General features: G+C 42.4%; 1 protein-coding gene across 2 annotated transcripts; it reads left to right on the top strand.

Moving 5' to 3' along the window:
* Nucleotides 1-7,236: 7,236 nt before the first annotated feature.
* Nucleotides 7,237-22,504, top strand: GORAB (golgin, RAB6 interacting). Of its 2 annotated transcripts, XM_077824799.1 has the most exons (5): nucleotides 7,237-7,438; nucleotides 9,562-9,910; nucleotides 15,477-15,578; nucleotides 17,379-17,519; nucleotides 20,676-22,504. In XM_077824799.1, exons 1-5 carry the CDS (start codon nucleotides 7,375-7,377, stop codon nucleotides 21,166-21,168), a joined length of 1,149 nt encoding a protein of 382 aa, XP_077680925.1. In that variant the 5' UTR covers nucleotides 7,237-7,374; the 3' UTR covers nucleotides 21,169-22,504. The 2 variants fall into 2 exon arrangements, with proteins under 2 accessions (XP_077680925.1, XP_077680926.1); XM_077824800.1 differs by lacking the exon at nucleotides 20,676-22,504 and having other exon boundaries at nucleotides 7,245-7,438; nucleotides 17,379-17,523.
* The last annotated feature ends 344 nt before the right edge of the window (nucleotides 22,505-22,848 follow it).

Below are 22,848 nucleotides of genomic sequence, written 5' to 3'. Positions count from 1 at the left end.
CAGAAGGGACCATTATGATCATCTAGTCTGACCTCCTGCACAACGCAGGCCACAGAATTTCACCCACCACTCCTACAAAAAAAACCTCACACCTATATCTGTGCTATTGAAGTCCTCAAATTGTAGTTTAAAGACCTCAAGGAGCAGAGAATCCTCCAGCAAGTGACCCGTGCCCCATGCTACAGAGGAAGGCGAAAAACCTCCAGGGCCTCTTCCAATCTGCCCTGGAGGAAAATTCCTTCCCGACCCCAAATATGGCGATCAGCTAAACCCTGAGCATATGGGCAAGATTCATCAGCCAGATACTACAGAAAATTCTTTCCCAGGTAACTTGGATCTTACCCCATCTAAAACCCATCACAGGCCATTGGGCCTATTTACCATGAATATTTAATTACCAAAACCATGTTATCCCATCATACCATCTCCTCCATAATTTCAGGAGTCTGATTTGTCTTGCGTACCCCCAGATTTCACCTCACTTAAAAACTACTTGCTTATAAAATCAGACATAAAAATAAGTCTCCCAGCACACTATTACTGAACAATTGCTTACGTTCTCATTTTTACCATATAACTATAAAATAAATCAATTGGAATATAAATATTGTACTTACATGTCAGTGTATAATATATAGAGCTGTAGAAACAAGTCATTGTCTGTATGAAATTTTAGTTGGTACTGACTTTGCCAGTGCTTTTTATGTAGCCTGTTGTAAAATTAGGCAAATATCTGTATGAGTTGATGTACCCCATTGAAGACCTCCATGTACCCCTACAGGTACACCTACCCTTTCTTGAGAACCACTACCATAGAGAACAGGGCACAGTCAGACATCATCATTCTTCTCAAATTGCCATACATTAAAATTTGCAGACACTCTAGTGTATCAGAAAAACAATCCATATTAATATCTCCTCAGTCCCCGGAAAAATCATGGAGCAGGTCCTCAAAGAATACATTTTGAAGCACTTGGAGAGGAGGAAGGTGACCAGGAATAGTCAACATGGATTCACCAAGGGCAAGTCATGCCTGATCAACCTGATTGCCTTCTATGATTAGCTAACTGGCTCTGTGGATATGGGGAAAGAGATGGATGTGATATATCTTGACTTTAGCAAAGCTTTGGATATGGTCTCCCACAGTATTCTTGCCAGCAAGTTAAAGAAGTATGGATTGGATGAACGGACTATAAGATGGATAGAAAGCTGGCTAGATCATTAGGCTCAACAGGTAGTGATCAAAGTCTTGATGTCTAGTTGGCAGCCGGTATCAAGCGGAGGGCCCCAGGGGTTGGTCCTGGGACCGGTTTTGTTCAGCATCTTTATTAATGATCTGGATGATGGGATGGATTGCACCCTTGGCGCGTTCGTGGATGACATTAAGTTAGGGGAAGAGGTAGATAGGCTGGAGGGTAGGGATAGGGTCCAGAGTGACCTAGACAAATTGGAGGATTGGGCCAAAAGAAATCTGATGAGGTTCAACAAGGACAAGTGCAGAGTTCTACACTTAGGATGGAAGAATCCTATGCACTGCTACAGGCTGGGGACTGGCTGGCTAAGCAACAGTTCTGCAGAACCTGGTGATTACAGTGGACAAGAAGCTGAATCTGAGTCAACAGTGTGCCCTCGTTGCCAAGAAGGCTAACAGCATATTAGGCTGCATTAGTAGGAGCATTGCCAGCAGATCGAGGGAAGTGATTATTCCGCTCTATTCGGCACTGGTGAGGACACATATGGAGTACTGCATCCAGTTTTTTGGGCCTCCGCTACAGAAAGGATGTGGACAAATTGGAGAGAGTACAGCGGAGGGCAAAAAAATGATTAGGGGGCTGGGCACATGACTTATGAGGAGAGGCTGAGGGAACTGGGCTTATTTAGTCTGCAGAAGAGAAGAGTCGGGGGGGGGAGGGATTTGATAGCAGCCTTCAACTACCTGAAGGGGGGTTCCAAAGAAGATGGAGCTAGGCTGTTCTCAGTGGTGGCAGATGACAGAACAATGAGAAATGGTCTCGAGTTGCAGTGGGGGAGGTCTAGGTTGGATATTAGGAAAAACTATTTCATTAGGAGGGTGGTGAAGCACTGGAATGGGTTACCTAGGGAGGTGGTGGAATCGCCATCCTTAGAGGTTTCTAAGGCCTAGCTTGACAAAGCCCTGGCTGGGAAGATTTAGTGGGGGTTGGTTCTGCTTTGAGCAGGGGGGTGGACTAGATGACCTCTTGAGGTCTCTTCCAACCCTAATCTTCTATGATTCTATCTCTATCACCTGAGTTTCAATTAAAGGGAATTAGCTTTTCAGTCTGATTAATATTTGTCCATACCACATGCCATTTGAGATTGTGAATTGTGTCTGACAATCCTCTGGACTTCTCAATGTGGGGTTTAAACAATAACAACAATTAAAAAAAAAACAATACAGTTACCCACTTAAGTAGCCAAAACCTCCTGGATGGATCACATCAGTCTTAAAAAAGTTTGAGTTTATGCACAATGTATTGCTGTAAAGCTTTTTCTGCTTCCAATTAGTGTGCAGAATTTCTGGAATGGTGGGTATTTTTTTAATATTTCCAGTGCATGAATCACAAAAAGCAGTGCCCATAACTTATTATTAAAGCAAAAGGAGACATATATATCACCCACCCAGATATAACATGCTCTTAAGTGGATGGATGAATCTCCTCCAGAAAAGCTAATTTGGCTCTTTAAAAAGGGGGATGGGTATAAACTAAACTGGTGCAAACTGTACTGTACTTTGATAAATCATCACTGCACTGGAGATCTGCATCACCATCTGAAGATCTGGCCCAGCAGTCCAAACCTGTCATCTTCAAATGGCATTTCACAACTGTCCTGGAAATCTCATGAAAACACAGGTTCTAATGGTATTAAGGCAATCCTCCACTGCTAGTCCTGGACTGAATCAGGGAGTACAAAATCATGCAAAAATTATATACAATGGATGTGGAAATAATACTGATCATGGTGGTAGGAAGTTAGTAGATCTTTTCAGACTGTCAGGGTTCAGCTCCAGTGCTGAGCAAAGGGTTAGGTTAGTTCTTCCTTTATCTGAACATGTTTATCTATTCCTCCTATAAAGGCAGTAACAGGAGAATAATACCCCGTTCCCCTCATTCTCTTGCCCCACTACAAACCACGTGTTCCAGTGATGGTAACTGTGAAAACACTGTAAGATAGAAATAGCGAATCTACAGCGCCAGGTCATTTGCAAGCCAGAAAGGACTGATGGCCTCCAGTTTTATAAGTCTGGTGTTTGTAAATGTGAAATTAAATGACTTCACTAGGTCATAATTATTATTGGAGAAAGCTGGCCAAAGAGACTGGTAATTAAACCATAGACTGATGGAAACTGTTAAATAGGGGAGCTTAACTGTTAAATAGGGGAGATACTTTTCTATAAAACACATAGGAGTTTTATGACTGGAATATCCACTGCAATAAAGAGAATATGGTGCTTCATTTTTGTATGTAATATTAAAACCTGGAAGCAATTTGGACCCCCAAAGTTGGAGAGCATTTGATTCTGCCCCCATTTGGATTCCTTCTTTGCTCCGAGATGTCTACAAGAAGAACTCATCCCCCCTTCCTTTCCTCCCCCACCCAAGATCACACAGGGAACATCACAAAACCTCATCGTTATCAGTGCTGATAGCACTACGATAATCATCATGCACACCTTACCCTTCTCCATCGTTAGACATCAGTACAGTCGCCATTCCATACCAAACCTGAAACCAGACTGCTGAGGGACGGTTCTTGCCCTTTTGGGACTGTAGGGCCAGCTTTTACAGACTCATTTAATTACTGCCAGAGAGTGGAAATGCAAGCCCTTTCGTCCTCTCACTGAGTGGGACCAGTATATATGGGATGAGTTAGTCATGCAGAAGCTGTTAAAGTGTTTCCAAGATAAATCTTAGAATTATACATGGCCATCTAGTTATGAATTCTCTCTCCAAGGGCTTGGACATGGCAAAACTTCAGAGCCTAGCTAATCCTTTACAGACTGGGAAACTATGGAAGGGGGAGGGCTGCAGTTAGACACTGCAAATGCCCCCCTTTATTGAAAATGATGTATTACTTAAGCCTCAAGCCTGTTGGCCATCTCAGCTAAGCCTGACCACTCCTGCCTCTGCAGTCCCTTCTGCCTTTTTTATTACTGGAAGTAAACTTGATTGTTTGGACCTGTAGTATATGTAAATTAGATACAGGAATTGTGTGCAGATGGACAAAATACTTGCACTCTGTAAGGCTGTCTTTGTTGAGATATAAAAGTATATTATTATTTGTCTTTTTCCTTTGTCTTTATTTGTAAATATATATATCTGTATTCCCAAACAAAATGTTGGAATACAATTAAGGCAGAGTACACATCAGTAATTTACGGTAAAATACATTACAGAGATGTTATAATTATCCCAAACCCAACAGTATAAACACAGGAAATTCACAGTTAAGATGAAACTTAAAAGAAATCCAAATTTGTTGAGGTCTAGAAAAGCAGTTATGGGGCACGCAAACATATTATATGTTATGGATATGGAAGTGTGTGTGTGTAAAAGTAATATATAGGCACAAGCAACCTTCATTCTGGCATTTCCTAACTTTTGAGTGCTTGACTTTGCAACCATAATGATGTTCTTTTAACACAGGTTTTTCTATGTAATTTCCTAGATTTTTAAAAAAGCAAACAGAAAAAACAGAAATTCCATCATGTGACTTCATATTGACACCTTCGTGGGTCATCAGCGCAGTTGGAACCTTTAGATCCACTGCACAGATCTTGGCTACTTGAGCTAATGGAGTAACTGGTAGCAATAGTAAGTTGTCATCCTTTATGGGGACCAGCACTAGAGGGGGATGAGATAGTTTGCCAGTAGGTTTCACAGACATATGCTGACAGCAGAGGAATGGTGAGACTCAGGAATCTTGGGTTCCATTGAAGGCTCTGGAGGGGGGTGTGCTCTAGTGGGGACAGAGTCTTCTGTTTCCCCCAAACTTGAATTTTTCTGTGCTGTCCCCTTCCTGTCCTCTCCTCCACACCCCTGGCTATTCGTCCCAGTCCCATCCTCTTCACCTTGTCAGTCTCAGTTTCCACTCCTTAGGTTTCTCATCCGCGTTCCAGTCTTCTTGCCCAGAAAATCTTAGACTCCCCCTCTGGTTTCACCATCCTAGTCTCAGTCTCCCCACTTGTTCCCTGTCTCAGTCTTCTTGCCCAGCCATTCCCAGTTCCCCCACTCCTTTCCAGCTCCTAGTCCCATCTCCTTGCCCAGCCACTACCAGTTACCCCTTTCTGACTCTTCATCCTATCTGTCTTTTCACCCTACATCCCCAGCCCCTTCTGTGGCTCCTTGTACAATCTTAGTATCCACCCCGCTGCCCCCAGCTCCTTGTCTCAGTCTCTCTGCCTCTCCCATCCCAGTTCTTCTGATGTACCCTGATTCCTTGTGAGATCAGCTTCCCAACCCCTCACCCTCCTTCCACCCACCCCACTGGTCCCAGTCTCCCCTGGCTGCTCATATTCTCTGTCTCTCCACTCCAACTGAGTCCCAGTCCCCATCATTTTTCTCCCTGGCTCCAGTCCCAGTCTCCTTGCCATCCAATTCCAATCTCTTCTGCCTTCCCTCCCAGCTCCTGGTGTCCTTACCGAGCCACGCCCAGTCTCACACTCCACTCCAAATTCCAGCTACCCTTTTCCTCCCACAAGCCTCCAGTCCCAGTCTGTCCCTGCCAGGCTCCTTGTCCCACTCTACACCCCCTCCACACCCCACCAGATCTGGCTTTTGTCCCCTCTGCACATGATTCAGGAAGCTTCCTCCTCCTTGCTGCCTGGACATCAGCAGTGATGAGGGTGGGGATGTTGAGAGCACAGGAGAGACAGGAGGCTCTCTGCTCACAGATTCCTTGCCCAGCCCTGGACCTGGCACAGCTTGGAGCATCCAGGAATTGCACTTGCAGAGAAAGTCTTGCTTAGCCCTCAGCAGATGGAATCTTTGGGGAAAAAAGCTGTGAAGCTCTAGCAAGTCTTGACTGAGTTTAAGTGAACTGCAATTTTTCAAAGGCCTGGTTATTTGGCCAAATTTGGATTGCTTTTCCCCAGCCAAATATTCACTCATGCAGTCAATCATAAACTTCTAGCTCTGTTGCCTGGGTAGTCAAATTCTTATGCCTGGTCTACACTAGAAAATGCGGTTAGATTAACAACATCAGTCAAGAGTGTGAAAAATCCACACCCCTGAGCAGCATAGTTAAGCCAACCTACATTCCTGTGGAGACAGCACTAAGGGCTAGTCTACACTGGCAACGCTGCTTTGGCAACGCTTTAACGTGGCTTGTGTAGTCACGGCAGAGCGCTGGGAGAGAGCTCTCCCAGCACTCTAAAAAACCCAGTCCACGAGGGGCATAGCTCCCAGTGCTGGTGCACCGTCTACACTGGCACTTTACAGTGCTGAAACTTGCTGTGCTCAGGGGTGTGTTTTTTTCAGACCTCTGAGAAAGCTGCTGCGCTCTAAAGTGCCAGTGTAGACAAGCCCTAAATTGATGGAAGAATTCTTCTGCCAGCCTAGCTACCACCTCTAGGGGAAGTGGATTATCTGATCCCTGTCACTGGAGTAGGTGGCGTCTACACTGGAGGGCTCCAGCAATGCAGCTGTGCCAATGTAGCATTTCAAGTGTAGACAAGCCCTTACATCTGCCACGAACTTGTCTCCTGACCACTGCCATGAACTGTTATTGTACAGGTAGAAACGATCCGGTAGCGGGGGTGGCAGGAGCTAAATTAGTCCATTCCTACTGGCTGTCCCCATTCAGGTGAGCGCTGGAGGATGCCTTGCAGCATTTGGAGGGCTCCAGAGGGGGTGTGCTCTGTTACGGCCTCGTTTGCTGCTTTCTCGGTGGCGCAGCGCCCCATGGGCGGAGGGGAGGCGATGCCAGCCTGGCTCCTGGCCCAGCAGTGGCACCCTGAAGGCACAGAGAAGGGAAGGAATCAGGGCTCGGCTCCTTACCCCTGGGCCTGGAGAGCAAGGGACGATCTACGATAGGGTGGGAGGCGGGAGCCACATGCCGCGCCCCGGTCTGCCAGGCTCCTCCCCCTCAGATCTCCCAGCCCAGCAGCCACCTTCCCCTGGAAGCCCCGCCCTCTTCCCCATGGTAACGCGCTAGGACCCCGCCGGGCTGCCGTGGGGTGCCTGCTCTCAGTGATCGATACGCCTCCCTCGCCTTTCTGGCGTAACAGGCTGTGGGAAGCGGCCGGCGGAGCTCGGGGCAGCTCCGGGCGCGGGGTCCTGCCGAGGCCTGAACGTGGCAGCGGAAGGAGGAAGCGCCGGCCGCGAGCGCCGCCACCTCCCGGCATGAGGCGCTATGGCGGGGGGCTGGGCCGGCTTCTCCGAGCAGGAGCTGCGGAGGCTGCGGGGGCCGCACGCAGGTACCGGCCGGGGCGAGCGGGGGCCGGGTATCCCTGCCCCGGAAGCTGGGGGGAGGCACTTGCTGGTTCCCCGGGGCAGCTGCTCGGAGCCTGGCGTTGCCCCCCGCTGGGCGCGGAGCTGGTGTCGGGGCCCCGTCCGAGACCGGCCTCTCCTGGGACCTTGGGTCTGGCCCGAGCTCGCGGGGCGGGGCAGGGCAGCCGGAGCCCTGGGCCTGCCCGCGGCTAGCTCGACCGGGTGCTGACAGTCGCGGGGCTGGAGCCGGGCCCGCCTGGAGGGATCGGTCTCTCCTGACCCTGGGCACGAGCGGGGTCTGTGGCGATGCCCAGCCCTGGAGGGGTCTTGGCCAGCTCGCTCCGGAGGGGAAAGGCTCCTTTCGACCCCGAGCCCGGGAGGGTCGGTAACCGCTGGGACAGTGTCCCCAGGAGGCCGGTGGCTTTGCACGCCGTGGCCAGTTTTAAATCAAGCGATTCTTTTGTCCTGAGCTTGGAACAGGGCTTAGCCTGGGGACGTGCTGCGGGCTGCGTTAGGCAGGGGCTCGGTGCGGGGGAGCGCAGTGGTTCCTTCCGACCTTCGAATGTGTGAATCTCTAGCTGGTTTCTTACATGTATGTGGTGAAAGAGATTCTCCCTCTCTCCTCCTTCCCTTCTCTCATCTCATAGCTTTTACGACTACAAGGCACCATTATGATCATGTAGTCCAGGGGTTCTCAAACTGGGAGTCGTGAGGTTTGAATTGTCGCCCGGTGCATGGGTGGCAGTCTGAGCCAGCCCAGCTCCGCCCCATTCTGCCTCCAGCACCTCCAAAGGAAGGACATCAAAATTGAAGTTTGCCCAGGGCACCGTTTTCCCTAAGGCTGGCCTTAGGACTGAGACAACTTTAGAGGGCTTGATTGTTCAGCAGCTGAAGAGCTGCATTAAACCACAGAACAATCAGAACACTGGGATAGGCAAAAAAAAGTAATTCATAATTTAATAGTCAAGCACACAGGTGGGGCGGTGCTGGCGGGGGGCTTGTGCGGGCTATAGGCACCCCAAAATTTGCATTAGCCACCCTTCCCAGCGCAAAGGTCAAGCGTTACACAGAGGTAAGGGTGGCATTGTATTGCATTGTTACCTTTAGTTCTGCACTGCTGCTGGTGGTGATGCTGCCTTCAGAGCTGGGCACCCAGCCAGCAGCTGCTGCTCTCCAGCCACCCAGCTCTGAAGGCAGCACCTGCTGCCGGCAGCACCGCGGAATTAAGGGTGTCAATGAGGTGTGAGTAAGTTTGCTGTGAAAAGTGATATTTGTATGTATGTTAATAATACTTTTCACAGCTTCCCGGCTAGCTAGCTAGGAAGTTTGCCCTAGTAAATCTGCTGTGAAAGGTGATATTAACAAACATACAAATATAACTTCCCAGCAGACTTAGCACCAGTGCCACTCTTACTTCTGTGCTGCACCTGGTGGCGGCGCGGCTTTCAAAGCTGGGCAGCTCTGAAAGCAGTGCTGCTGCCAGCAGCAGCGAAGAAGTGAGGGTGGCAATGGGGCACTAAAATCTGCCCTGAAAAGTGATATTGACAAAGTTGCTTCATGCCTCTCCCCCCAGTATTAAACAGTGACTATTTAAAAAAATAACTTTTTTGCTTATAACAATAATTTGATAAAAATGTGTTACTTTTTCTCACTGCTTTTAAATTAAAACTAAGTTCATTTTAAACAGTAGGGTTATATATTTAGCGTTTAAAATAGTGTTATAAATTAAAAACATATTTTTATATTTAAGGGGGGGTCTGCTCTTAGAAGCTTGCTGAGCGAAAGGGATCGCCAGTACAAAAGGTTTGAGAACCACTGATCTAGTCTGACCAACTGCATTGTCCAGTTGCATCCAGTGATTCCTGCATCCAGCCCAACAACTTGTGGTTGAACCAGAACATGCCTTTTGGAAAGACCTGAAAGCTTGATTGAAAGATTTCAAGTGATGGAGAATTTACCACAGTTTTGAGTAATCCAGGAATTCTATCCAGCATCCAAGCTCCTGTATTTCACTGAAATAATCTGAACCTCTAGTATTAATACTATATCAGCAAAACACTTTTACGTGCCTCTCTTAAAAGGGTTCTGTTTTTATTTTTACTATAAACAGATACATCTGAATCTTCTGATCAGCAGCGTCGACCCTTGTCTGTAAATAAGAGCCGTCAGCAGTTGCAACGAGAAAAAGCTCTTCAGCACCAATGTCAGAAACTGGGACTGCAGGATGGAGCAGCCTCGGTACCTCCAGAACAGCTGCTTTCTGTACCAAAACACAAGCCCTGTCTTCCTCAGCAGCCTCTGCCACCGCCTCCTCCATCCGCAATGGAGGATCAAAGGCAACATGACACCAGAGATCAGCAGAATGCACAGGGACTTGAAAATCCTTGTAATGACAATGAAAAACACCAGGACCTCCCTGTAAAGATGGATTTCAAACTGGAGAAAAAGAGAGTGGAATTGTTAGTAAGTCTGTAAAATCAAGGGATTGGTTTTATTCCTTACTAATTCATCATTTTGTTGTACAATAAACTGAAGCTTAATATTAAACTGTACTGCATTTTAGAATAAGAAGTCTTCTTTGCTTCTTTCCTGCTGATCCTTTAATTGCTACCCTTTGTTCAGTTATAGCTCATGTAGAACAGAGTCCTGCAATCTTAAGGGCTAGTCTACACTGGCAACATTAAAGTGCTGCTGCAGCAGCCCTTTAACGTGGCTTGTGTAGTCATGGCAGAGCGCTGGGAGAGAGTTCTCCTACCGCACTAAAAAAAAGCCACCTCCACGAGGGGCACGGCTCCCAGCACTGGGAATGCGGCTCCCAGCGCTGGTGCACTGTCTACACTTGCGCTTTACAGCGCTGAAACTTGTTGCACTCAGGGGTGTGTTTTTTCACTGAGCGAGAAAGTTGTAGCGCTGTAAAGTGCCAGTGTAGACAAGCACTAATTTGTGCAGATAGGAGTCCCGTTGTCTTCAGTAGACTCGGTGCAGGCCAGATTGCAGGATTAGGGACCTAAATTGTGAGGCGTCCAGGTCATGGGACTGTTGGGTTTTTTTTTTTTAGATTGTCTTTGAAGGGTTAAGCACATCTCTGTATACTACAGAAATAAACCAGAATCAACAAAGCTCACATTTGGAAATGCATCTTTTTGTTTCTGTGTAACTTTTGCCCCTTTCAATAAATTGCTCTCCTGGTTTTCAAAACTTTCTGTGGGCCCTCTTTTGATTTGGTCTGGGGGAGGATTTCAGTTGTTTAGTCTCCCCCCCCTTGGCTAAATTATGGCTGGCTAAATTATGGCCAGCTAACACAGCTTTAGATGTGGTAGACTCATCTTGATGGGGTTTTTCAAGTGTGTTGAGCTAACATGATTGGAAAAAAACTATCCTTTTTACATCAAGAGAAGGCCGTGAAGTTAACTAGCTATGGGGTTCTCAAACTGAGGGTCGGGACCCCTCGGGGTCATGAGGTTATTACATGGGGGGTTGCGAGCTGTCAGCCTCCACCACAAACCCCGCATTTCTTCCATCATTTATAATGGTGTTAAATTAAAACCACATTTTTATATATTTATAAGGGGGGGTGTCACACTCAGAGGCTTGCTATGTGAAAGGGGTCACGAGTACAAAAGTTTGAGAACCACTGAACTAGCTATACACTGGTGTTGTCTTACTTGCTGACTCAGTCTCTGCCTCCTCTGTAATTACTCCTTGTTACTCTACAGTGTGGGGAGAGGGTGCGCCAGAGACATTTTTTCACTTGTGGTGTTGTCTGTCTTGAGCTGTGTTTCTCGCCAAACTACTGAATTACCTGTTCTTTTAAAAGTTGATCTTAAACCCTTCCTGTTCACTTCAGTGTAGTGTCTCAAAACCCATCCCAAATGTCCCTTTCCTACCTAACCACTCCTAATCTTCTGTTTTCTGCTTACTGTAACTAATAGAGCTGATCAAATAACTTACTGGATGAATTTCACAATTTTTTTTCAATAAATTAAGCCAGTATTTCTCTCTCTCCACCCAGTTTGTAGAGCTGGGTGAATAAATATTTGACTGCGTAGAAATTCCTGATATCAGAATAGTTTTCATGATTTCCTCATTCTAGTAATTAGACTGCCAGACTGTATACTTGTTGTCTTGTTTGTTGTAACTATTTTGCCCTTGTTTGTCTGAACTTAATTCTGGGTACGCAGAGTAATAAGATCTTAGGCTCCAAAGTTGTTATAGTTAATGCTAAAAAGTATTGGAAACGAGATAAAACATCATGTTTTAGGGTTTGAGTTGATCTTTAACAATTAGGGGTTGGATGAGAGTATCACAGGGATCAAATTACCCTATAGGGGCCTAGAGTGGGGCTTTTTCCACCTTCCTCTGAACCATCTGGACAGTAATTGCCATACTTGATCAGACGCATGCCCCATCTAGTCCACTATTCCATGTTGCTGTAAGCAGCTATGTGCAGTTTTAGTCAGGAAGTTCTCCTTCTCACTGCTGTGGTACAGCACTGCATAAATGGCCAGGTTCCTTACGTGTATTTATTTTTCATTTGTGTAAAAGACTGGATATTTGGCACAGCCTGTATTAAGGTGATTTTTGTTTCACATTTTAAAGTTTATTTTCCTGCATGCCTCCATACGCTCTGTTTCTTTTTCCATCAGCGAGAGTCCCAGTACTCAGTAGAATGTTCATTCTTCCACTATCTGTACGCATTTTGTAATGCTCCATGGCATGTATTCATTTAAAAAGTAAGCACATACTTCAGCAAAGCCATGGACAGGGTGGATTTGATTTAAATCACTAGTCAGGAAGACTCGATTTAGTCCATGGATTTCTACATAAAAGTGCATTCTCGTTAGCTGTTATAACCTTAATACATGTTCTTCACAACTCAGAGATAGATGCAGGTTTCATTTTTAGAAGGTACACTCTATACAGTTTTAAACAGTGATTTATTTTTAAAACTTTTCAGATTCGTTTTACAGCTATATCAGAAAATGAATGATTGGTTATTTTATTTACCAAAGGTAATTGAAGCAGGTATTTATGAAGTCGTTGGAAGGTGAACTATCTCCAATTCAACAGGTTAATCATTAATATCTGGAGGATTTTCTTGCCAGGCTGCATAAGGAGGAGAACATCACCAGACAGACATTTAAATTGTTTTATTTAACTAAAACAACAACTTTAAGTATTCTGGATTTTTTTTCAACAGCAAACATGTAATATTTTAACAGAAACAAGCATATGAATTTTTTAATTTAATTAAACATTCAAGATTTTTAAAATCAGGTTTGTTTTTGTTAAAATTGCTTTTAACTAAAATAATTAAATGAAATATTTAAAAAAAACCCAAAATTAAATCACCTATGTCAGCCAGGGCAACATGAGAAACTTAAAATATTGGCTTCTGCAGCTAACTCGGTCGTCTTCACCTTCATTTTCCTGTTTGTTCATAATCTGGAAAAGAAAAAGAAGCTTTCCTGCTTTTTCAGGTCCCAAACAATTTCTCAGTTTGGAATGAATTAGTCCAAAGGAAGAAAATATTCTTTCTACACTGGCAGAAGAAGCTACTGCTGTAAAAAGTGAGATTATCACTTCAACAGTCTCTGAATCCAAGTGCTTAAGTGACTTCCATCAGTTCACTGGTGTGACTCTTTTTTTAAAACATCATCAGCAAACATATATTTCTCTAATGGTTCTTATTTCAAACTGGGTCTCTTTTACGGCCTGCTGCCATTATAGGTTTTCCCTTCTAGTGAGAGAATGGTATGGTAGATCTCAAATCAATGAAGGCTACACTCAGAAAGACCTCAAGACTTCTGGAATATGCTGCTCAAACAGTTTCACTTCTGTTTCTACTACCTGTCCCTCCCTTCTCACATTTATTTCCAGACTTTTCCTTGTCCAGATGTATTCTGCCCCCAACACTCTTCTATTCATTGAACTTTTTGAAACTTTGCACTTTTAGAGAGAGGTAAGAGATTGACTCTGTGTGCGCAAATTTGCAGAGGGACAGTAGGGTTGAGGTCTGTTATTTCTCACCTCTAATTTAAAAACATTTTTTGTTGTTAACAAAAGCATGTTACCTCTGGAGACACAAATCCACAGTTTGACAACTGCAAAACTAAGCATCTCTGATTATATCTTCTAGACTGAGCACTGAATCCCATTGGGTAGATAGAAAGATTAACCTAAATAATCTAGACAGAGTCCTGTGGAACCCCATAAAATTGGGTCCCTAATCCATGAATTATCGGAACTCATTTACAAAACTTTTCTTAAAGATTACATACATATATTGTCTCATAGTATAGAATTAGAATTTATAATCCCTATTCCATGATGAGATATCTTTGAGCTGTAATGTATCTTAATTAAAACTATCTTTAGGTAGGTTTTTTTGAGGAAAAAACCTTTTTCAAAAAAATCTGATTTTTTTTTTATCTTTTTAAAAAAATCATTGATTTTTATCCACCCTGGCCTTGGACAGTGCTATTTCTGACTGACAGGGCCAAACTTTCCCACTCAGCACACGCTATAGCTAATCTGTTGGTTGCTGCTCAGCAGCCACCAGTGCAGCCCCAGCTACCATGTATATTCCATTGGAAAACTCCCACTTCAAATAACATCACCGTGTTCTAGCATCACAATGGTTTGAAAAAATTTCTTCCTTCTCTTTAGCTATCAAGTAACTTCTGATGTTTTATTCCGGGATGGATTGATTTACATCACAGCAATTTAAATCGCCAAGTGGAAATCCTCAATTTAAATCATCAACTTTAATCAACGTTTTCATTTGTACTTCAGTTATTTTCTCAATAAAGATGGTTATATAGTAAATGGTTATATAATTAATAAATATCTCGATGGTTGATATAACCATTAAAACATGTTGATTTACAACTAAATAGAACCTTTACACGCTAGTTTGGTACATCTGTTTGCTACCTAGGAGCATATACTGTACCTGTATATATTTATTTAGACAATTGTATAGCTTACTATTTTCAGATTCTTATTAACTGTATCTTCTTTGTATGTTAGAAAATGGTGAATGATATGTTGCGCATTTACTAGATAATTAACTTTTTGCTCATGATTTGTGTCAAGCTGCATTGGGGGGAGTAACTGGAATTTAAACACACAAAACCGCATATAAAATTTTTATTAAAATAACATGGAATGTTTTGGATACATAAACTTCTCTGATCAAAACATGTTTCACATTTACAACTAAATTATAATACGTTCAGGCCTTAACCTATTTTATATTAAATTCAGTTTTAGTTTTTAAAAAGGTTTGTTTATAAAAAGAAAACCGTACTATAATTTAAATAAAATCAGACACGCAATTTAAATACAAAAATAGTTTTTTAAATTAAAAACCAATCATTTTTATCCTCCAGTGTATTCCTTGCTCATGGAAGAGCAGACATATTATGCATTTAATTATGGGGAGAGGATTGTTACTGAGATCCCTTTGAAAAGGTGATGGATGAAACCACCACAACAACTAACATAATGTGACTTAGGTAGGGAAAAATGGCTTTTGGCCACCGACAGCCACATCCAAAGACTGGCATTCATCTAATCCAATTAGGATGAATTTCTATAATACCATAAAATATTTCTCTGCCCAGGATTTTAGAGATGGGATGGGGTGTGTATGATTTATAGTGAAAATCACCGTTTGTGAACAGTATATGCTCATTTTAGTTAAAAACATGGAATTCTAATGTAGAAAAGAACTAACCCCACATTCTTTGTTCAAAAGAAACCCTGGTTTGTTTGGATTTTTTTTTTTTTTTTTAAGAGCAAACTTGTTGAGTATCTCCTGAAGCTAATAACTCTTCTTCCTGGTCAGTCTTCCTTCCTAATTCCCACAGAACCAAGGTGTTGAGCTGTCCTTGGATTCTTGGAAACCCTTAATGGGTACTCTAACAAAATAAACACAAGGACAAGGAGTATGACTGCTGTTTTGGGTGGGGAGGAAAGAAATGAACTCTCGTTTAACCCTGTTGCTTTGTCAATGCCCAGGCAGGAGAAATCTCGTTGGGAGGTTCTCCAGCAGGAGCAGCGGCTGATGGAAGAGAAGAATAAACGCAAGAAGGCGCTCCTGGCCAAAGCCATTGCTGAAAGGTGATGAGGGCATTCTGTATTCTAATTCCATACCTAGGGAGGGCGGGTGTTTATTGTCTATGATAAGTTACTAAGTTTTAGCAAATCCATCTTGTCCCCCTTTCCTCTGCACTAACGGCTTTTTTTGTGCAAATCAGCAACAGTACATGATACTCACATTTTATTTTAAATTGTGTGGTGACTACGAAGCTTTTTTTATGTGGATTGCATTTCTGAAGATGCAGCTTCTTCTGCAGACTGATAATTCCTGTTACAACTTTGCAGAGTGAATCTGATGTTCTTGAACAGATCAGTGATTGAGCATTTCATATGGTGGTTTGTGTACAGTGATTAGAGCAGGGGACAGGGAGTCAGGACTCCTGGGTTCTAGTCCCAGCTCTGCCAGCGACTTGTTATGAGACATTTAGGAAGTCACTTAGTCTGTTTGTTCCCTCACCTATAAAATGGGAATATTATCTTTTTCTCAGAAGTCTGGAGAGACTTAATTCATTAAGGTGTATAGTTTAAAGTGCTTTGAGATTCTCTGATGAAAGGATCTCTGTTAAAAACATCTTAATATTAATGAAAAATGCAGCAAGTTGAGTCTGATAGAAGAGGACAACTAGCTGTGCTAAGTTCAGACTGAATACACACTGTGATAGAAAAGTGTTGGTATTAAGTGAGAGACCTTTAATGCTAAGTCAAGAAGGAGTGTAGAGATGAATGAAGCAGCAGTGTCTAATAGGTTTCAGAGTATAGGACTAGAAAATACAAGAATTGGGTGAGTGAAATAGAGAAGACTAGAAGATATAGTTGATGGGGCTAATATGTAGTTTGGAAAAAGTGGATGAGCTAAAAGCGCTTATTAGTCTGCTGGCACAAGGGTGAAAGATAGGGCTGGGTTGACATTTAGTTGTGGGAATATCAGGATAAGTCTCTGTTACCATTGAACGCAAAGGAATTGATAATATAAGGGGCATTTGGAGGTGGTATGCACCTGGACATAGGTGGTGTGAAAAAAGTATTGGTTACAGGACCAGTTGCTGCTAGAATTGGTGAATTGATTAAAAAGGTGACAGTGGTTTGCTAATGCTGGTCAGTCAGAAGACTGGAGATTTTAAGATACCTATGGCTATTTTATGGAATATCAAATCTGTGTTTGACAAGCGTGGTGCACGAATCCGATGGGTGGGGGTAGCGTGGCCTAGTATGAGATCTCATTGAAAATGACCTGAGGTGCTTGGATCTGAACATGCTTCCTGTAGATTGTTTTAGTTCTTGAAAACTTACAAATGTAATAAACAGAATTGAAGGAGATTATGTAGGGCTTGATTGAAATCTTTCATATTTGATGTGAATCTTTCCATTGACTTCATTGGGCTTTGGATCAGGCCTATAGAGAGTAATCCTACAAAATGGAAATAACCACGTTAGGTGACCCAGTCCCTTTTTGGCTCCTGCTATCTGGGATTCTTTGAGAGGGGAAAGTTGCAGGACAATGTGCCCTTTTCCTTTCTAGCAGTTTCCTGTGTTCTTACGCTTAAAGTTACTTAATTTCAGAGAGTGAATTTTCCAAGTGAAGGAATACAATCCATTTTGGGCACTTTTGATTGCAGTCATTACATAATTTTGTTTCAGACTGTTAATAGCAGGCACTTTAGATCCCCATAGATATGGGAAGAAAGATCAAGAGTCTTAAACTATGAAAGAGAAACCTTTGAGCAACTACTAATGAGCTGGTGGGTCTGTAATTGAAACACAACATGTCTCTTGTGTAGGATGCTTCTAAAGAGAGAGAAAATTTGTGTCGTGTTTTTTCAGATCCAAAAGAACTCAGGCTGAAACAGTGAAACTAAAGCGGATCCAAAAAGAGCTGCAGGCTCTGGATGACATGGTGTCTGCTGACATTGGAATCTTAAGGAACCGAATCGATCAGGCCAGCATGGACTATTCGTTTGCTCGGTAAGCAATTAACAGACAGAGCAGCGAGTGCTCTTGGGAAAATGTATAAGAACATAATGGCCATACTGGGTCAGACCAAAGGTCCATCCAGCCCAGTATCCTGTCTACCGACAGTGGTCAATGCCAGGTGCCCCAGAGGGAGTGAACCTAACAGGTAATGATCAAGTGATCTCTCTCCTGCCATCCGTCTCCACACTCTGACAAACAGAGGCTAGGGACACCATTCCTCACCCATCCTGGCTAATCGTCATTAATGGACTTAACCTCCATGAATTTATCTAGTTCTCTTTTAAACCCTGTTATAGTCCTAGCCTTCACAACCTCCTCAGGCAAGGAGTTCCACAGGTTGACTGTGCTCTGTGTGAAGAAGAACTTCCTTTTATTTGTTTTAAACCTGCTGTCCATTAATTTCATTTGGTGGTCCCTTGTTCTTATATTATGGGAATAAGTAAATAACTTTTCCTTATTCACTTTCTCCACACCACTCATGATTTTATATACCTCTATCATATCCCCCCTTAGTCTCCTCTTTTCCAAGCTGAAAAGTCCTAGCCTCTTTAATCTCTCCTCATATGGGACCCGTTCCAAACCCCTAATCGTTATAGTTGCCCTTCTCTGCAGTTTCCTTTTACTGAAGAAAGGCTGATGGGAGTCATGTCACTTTAGTCATGTGCATTAAAAAAGACAATGCCAGGTGTATTTTAATAAGTTTTACTATACAATGGTTTCTCTTAAGATCACAATGGCCTAAACAGAAGCTTGCAACTGATTGAAAAGTTTCCTGACTGAAAACTTTACTTGCCATCTTCCCCCCCTTTCATTGTACATACGTGCTGGGCCATTATGGTAGGGTTGCACATAAGCACTACTGTGTTACAGGGTTTTGTTGCTGGCTTTTTTTCCTGGGAAAAGAGCAGTTTTTAAAAAAGAACCAAACACATGTAATGTATTACATCAACTCTGTAAACAAAAGTCCTGAGTCAGGAAAGCACCCTAATTCAGGACAGCACTTAAATTCTATTGAAATCTGTGGGACTTGCATGCTTGCCTAAAGCTAAGTATGTACGTAAGTGCTTTCTTAAATTGGGACCAAATGTAGGTCAGTTTCAGACTTCAAGGTTTTCAATGTCTCTTTCCATCATCTGAGGTTTTTTTATTACTATTATTATTACTACTACTACAAGGGAGTGCAACTCTGATTCCCTTTTGCAGCATCCTTCAGCATGCAAAATTAATCTGAGTGCCTCATTAGTATAGGGTAAACCGCAACATGAGTATGTAAATATAAGCATGTTTATACAGGCATTTAATAAAATGGAAATGTTTGGTTGTGGTTTTTAGTTCACTATCCAACGTGTAGACATTGTAGTTTTCCTTGTGATTTTTGCTGTGCATTGACCACAGGCCAATAAACATGGTGATTAGCTTTTAAATGAATACCAGTGGTATCTAAGAACTGAGGATAGCTATCGACTATTATCATTTAAAATGGCAGAGACTGGCTGACCTTATGTTTTAGGATATTCTTTAAAAATCTCAGTTTCAGATATATGCCAGAGAAGACTTTTCAGTGCCAGTGTGTTTGTAGGATTTGCTCAGAGAGATTTCAGAAATCATGAAACATTTAGACATGTTATCATAAAACATTACACCCATTTGAACTCTGCATTTTAAATTCTCAGTGGTAGGAAAAAATCATACAGAATGTTTACAGGAAACTGTATTTAGGTAACAAAGATGGGAAAAGGAAGGTTAGTAAGGAAAGAAAGCAAAGCTTTAAAAATATGCCTAATGAGTTTGCTGTGTTTTGTATAATCAGTTTTTCATGGTTTGGAAAGTAGAGTTACACATGGATTTTCAGTGTTGTAGAATATACCACCCACCATTAAAAGCTTTCATTTACCTAACAAGCAATGTCTTTCTGAGCAATTATTGAAGTTTTGCCTTATATTTTAAGGCTAAATGCCAAATTAGTTTAACCTGCCAAGAAGTGCAATATTTATAGTCCTGATTGCATAATTGGACATCTGACTGTTATAAAATGGAATATTTATAAATATTCCAATGCAAAAAACCTGTGTGAATGCAGGTTTAGTTTTAATTGGACAGATGTTTCCACAGTAAGCTTAATTTTGTTTCTTACGTGTATGCTTCGTGTCTGAGTCCTTCATTACATAGTCTCTGTGGCTCATTATGTGATCTCTGTGACAGAAAGAGCAGTGGGTATTTTAGGGGCCCTGTGGACATGGCTTTGTCATTGACTGCCAGGGATAGAGCTCCAGCTGGGGGCAGAATCCTGCAGTTATTTCTTACTGGAATATACTCTGAAAGAATTCCTGTTCCATTTTGTTCTGCTCCCTCAAACAAAAGGACCACTTGTCCCTCTATTGCTTGGTAGTGAGACACCTGAATATGGCTTTACGAAGCAGCTCTTTGTTTTTACAGGCACCTTTGTGATAAAATCTTTGTAATTGTTGCTTTACATTAGAAAGTTTGTCATGTCAGAATGTAGGAACTGCTAAGTGTTCATGCTGATGATACAATTATTTCTACACTGGTGGCTCTGCAAAAGCTGTGGTCGTTATATAGTGTCGTGTGCTGTGCCCATCTGGACTGCTAGTGACATAGGTGTATGTTTCTTTGAATGAGCAGGAAAGTACACTTTTAGAAAAGACTGAAGTAGCAACGTAACTACTTCATTAATTACATAGAATGTATATCTGTTGGATTGTTGATCTGTTTAACAATAAAATAAACATGAATCGCTTTGGTATCTTTCTGAATAGTTAATTTTCCATTGGAATACATGGAGCAGTTACTAGTGGTGATTTCTTTCAGCATGCTGGAGATGAATCTCATACAAAAATCAACAAAATTGTTTGCCACCTGTGTATTTCAGACAAGGGAATTTACTCCTAGAATGCAGCAGCAGTGGAAACTAACGGAGTGGACGTTCTTCTGTTGGCACGTTCTCCTTTCCGTCCTTTGCTTTATAATTGTTGAGCAATGTTGCTGTGTGCTATTAAATAGCTGGCATTGTCCGCTCCAGAGGAGAATGCCTTTCTGTGACTGATCAAGTATTCATCCATGTGTGTAACTTGTAAAGCACTTTGGGATTCTTCTGAATGAATAACACCCAAAAAATTATTTTTGCAGGAAGCGATATGATAAGGCAGAGTCAGAATACGTAGCAGCAAAGCTAGATTTCCAACAGAAGACTGAGATCAAGGAACGTCTCACAGAGCATCTATGCACTATCATACAGCAGAATGAGCTCCGTAAAGCCAAGAAGCTGGAAGAGTTAATGAAGCAGCTGGAAGTGGAGGCAGATGAAGAAAATCTGGAACTTGAGATTGAGGTGGAGCAGATGCTGCAGCTCCAGGAGGCAGAAGCAGGGAGACAGGCTTCCCAGTCTCGGAATCTGTCTTGGACTGCTGAGGAAAATGCAGCTCCACGTGCTACAGTGGAGGAGAATGAACATGCTGGTGCTGCTTCTGAACAGATAGCGGAGCAGCCTGGAAATTCCTGTAGCAAGTCGCTTTCAAATATGGGTAGCCAAAATCAATCAGTAAACACTACTCGGGATGAAACCCTAGCTCGCTCTGATACATTACTATTGTATGCAGATAAGGTAGCGTCTGATGGATGATATACTTGATTTACTGCATGCTATAGGTTACCCCAAGGCTTCTCCAGTGTCAGTAACACATCCCTCTTACGTTGCCTCTATTTTTAATTTGATTAAAATCAATTTTTAGTGACCTGTCAGAATCTTCCATTCTGGGTCACCTGTCTGTCCTGTTCTGTATTTTTAGGTCCATTCATCCCCAGATTTGCTCACTATTTATGGAGCTTTCTGAGACTGGGGCTTGCTAGGAAGGAGTACTAAGAAGTGGGCAGCAATGTTTGTCTGTAGGCTGGGCTTGTGTGAGACTGAAGATTCCCAGCTAACTATTGCCGACATCAAACCAAGAAAGGGAGGTGCTTGTTTTCTTGAGAGGGTGTCATAAAAGATTAGGTTTGATTACTGAGGTGTTCTTTTCCTCATGTACGATGATAGGACATTTCCAATGTGTCCACAAATTTCCTTTGCAAATTTCTTTTAATTGTGTAAAACCTGGCTAGGTTTCAGAGACATCCTTGGATATGGGAGCTGATACTTTATTCTGTAGAGAATTATAAACAGATTTAGATTTGTATGTTGCTATAAAGGCCAGGTTGGCTGTAATATTTCCTATTTATAACGGATGTCTATTTTTTACAAATTATTGTAAAAAATTTGCAATATCTGGTCTTTGGAGTCTGATTTGTGAAATTACAGCATCAAATGTGTTACAAAAGTATCAGTATATGGTAGAAAGGAGGTGGTTGTAGCCAAAAACCGTACACTAGAGATCTGTCTAGTATTGAGGCAAATGCGATTACAAATATTTGTCTCATTTTCAGTAACATCATAGCTGCCTTAAATCTGAGAAATCAAACTGGTGTAGATAAAATAATGAATAACCCCAAAAGTAAATGGGAACTAACCCTTTCCATACATTATGTAATGTTCAGTAAATTAAAGTTAACAATTTCCTTGTCCTAAGGGTGGGTGTATATAACCCCAGTAGAACCTTGTTAATTTGCCCAATTATTGTTTTCAAAAGGATTTTAAAAAAATCATTCCAGATGGGGAAAGACAAAGGAATACAATTTTGGTTTTGTGATGACCTCTTGGAGTGGGTGGTTTGCAGAGGGGCTGTGATGCAACCATGAACCAGACAGCAATTTTCATATCTTCTCTGCTACACAGTCTGCAGCTTTCTTTCACTATGGACATTTTAACTGTTTCTCTTATACTGAATGTTTGTACGTCACAGTTTGACAATCACTGGAGTGACCCCACCAAACGCGATTATGAGGGTTCAATTATCTATTCGGTCTTTGAAAACCATCACACTTTATTCACAATTTTTATTGTAAAAATAAATTAATGTATCTTCTATGTGGCTTGTTTACTTTCAGTTATAGTATTTGGTGTTCAAGAGACGGGACATGAGTGGGTTCTGAATAATCATGTAGCAATCTTGAAAGATATACCCTTTGACAGCCTTCCTCTATATGCAACCAGCACCCCAACGGTAGTGCTTCCAAACAAAAAAGTGTGTAAAATAGCCTTGGAGAGCTGTATCCCATAACATGGAACTCCAGCTAACTGCAAGCTGGAGGTGCTCTAAGAAACATCTTCGTCACAGTGGCTGCAGTGAGCATCTTCTGGGGGAAACAGTCTCAAGAGAAGTTCTCCCACACACATTCCACAATTACTGTCTGTCTGATGGATGGTTTA

The sequence above is a fragment of the Eretmochelys imbricata genome, chromosome 8, assembly GCF_965152235.1.
Source record: "Eretmochelys imbricata isolate rEreImb1 chromosome 8, rEreImb1.hap1, whole genome shotgun sequence".
NCBI lineage: Eukaryota > Metazoa > Chordata > Testudines > Cheloniidae > Eretmochelys > Eretmochelys imbricata.
The sequence above is the reverse complement of the archived record's forward strand: the minus strand, read 5'-3'. Positions and strand labels throughout refer to the sequence as shown.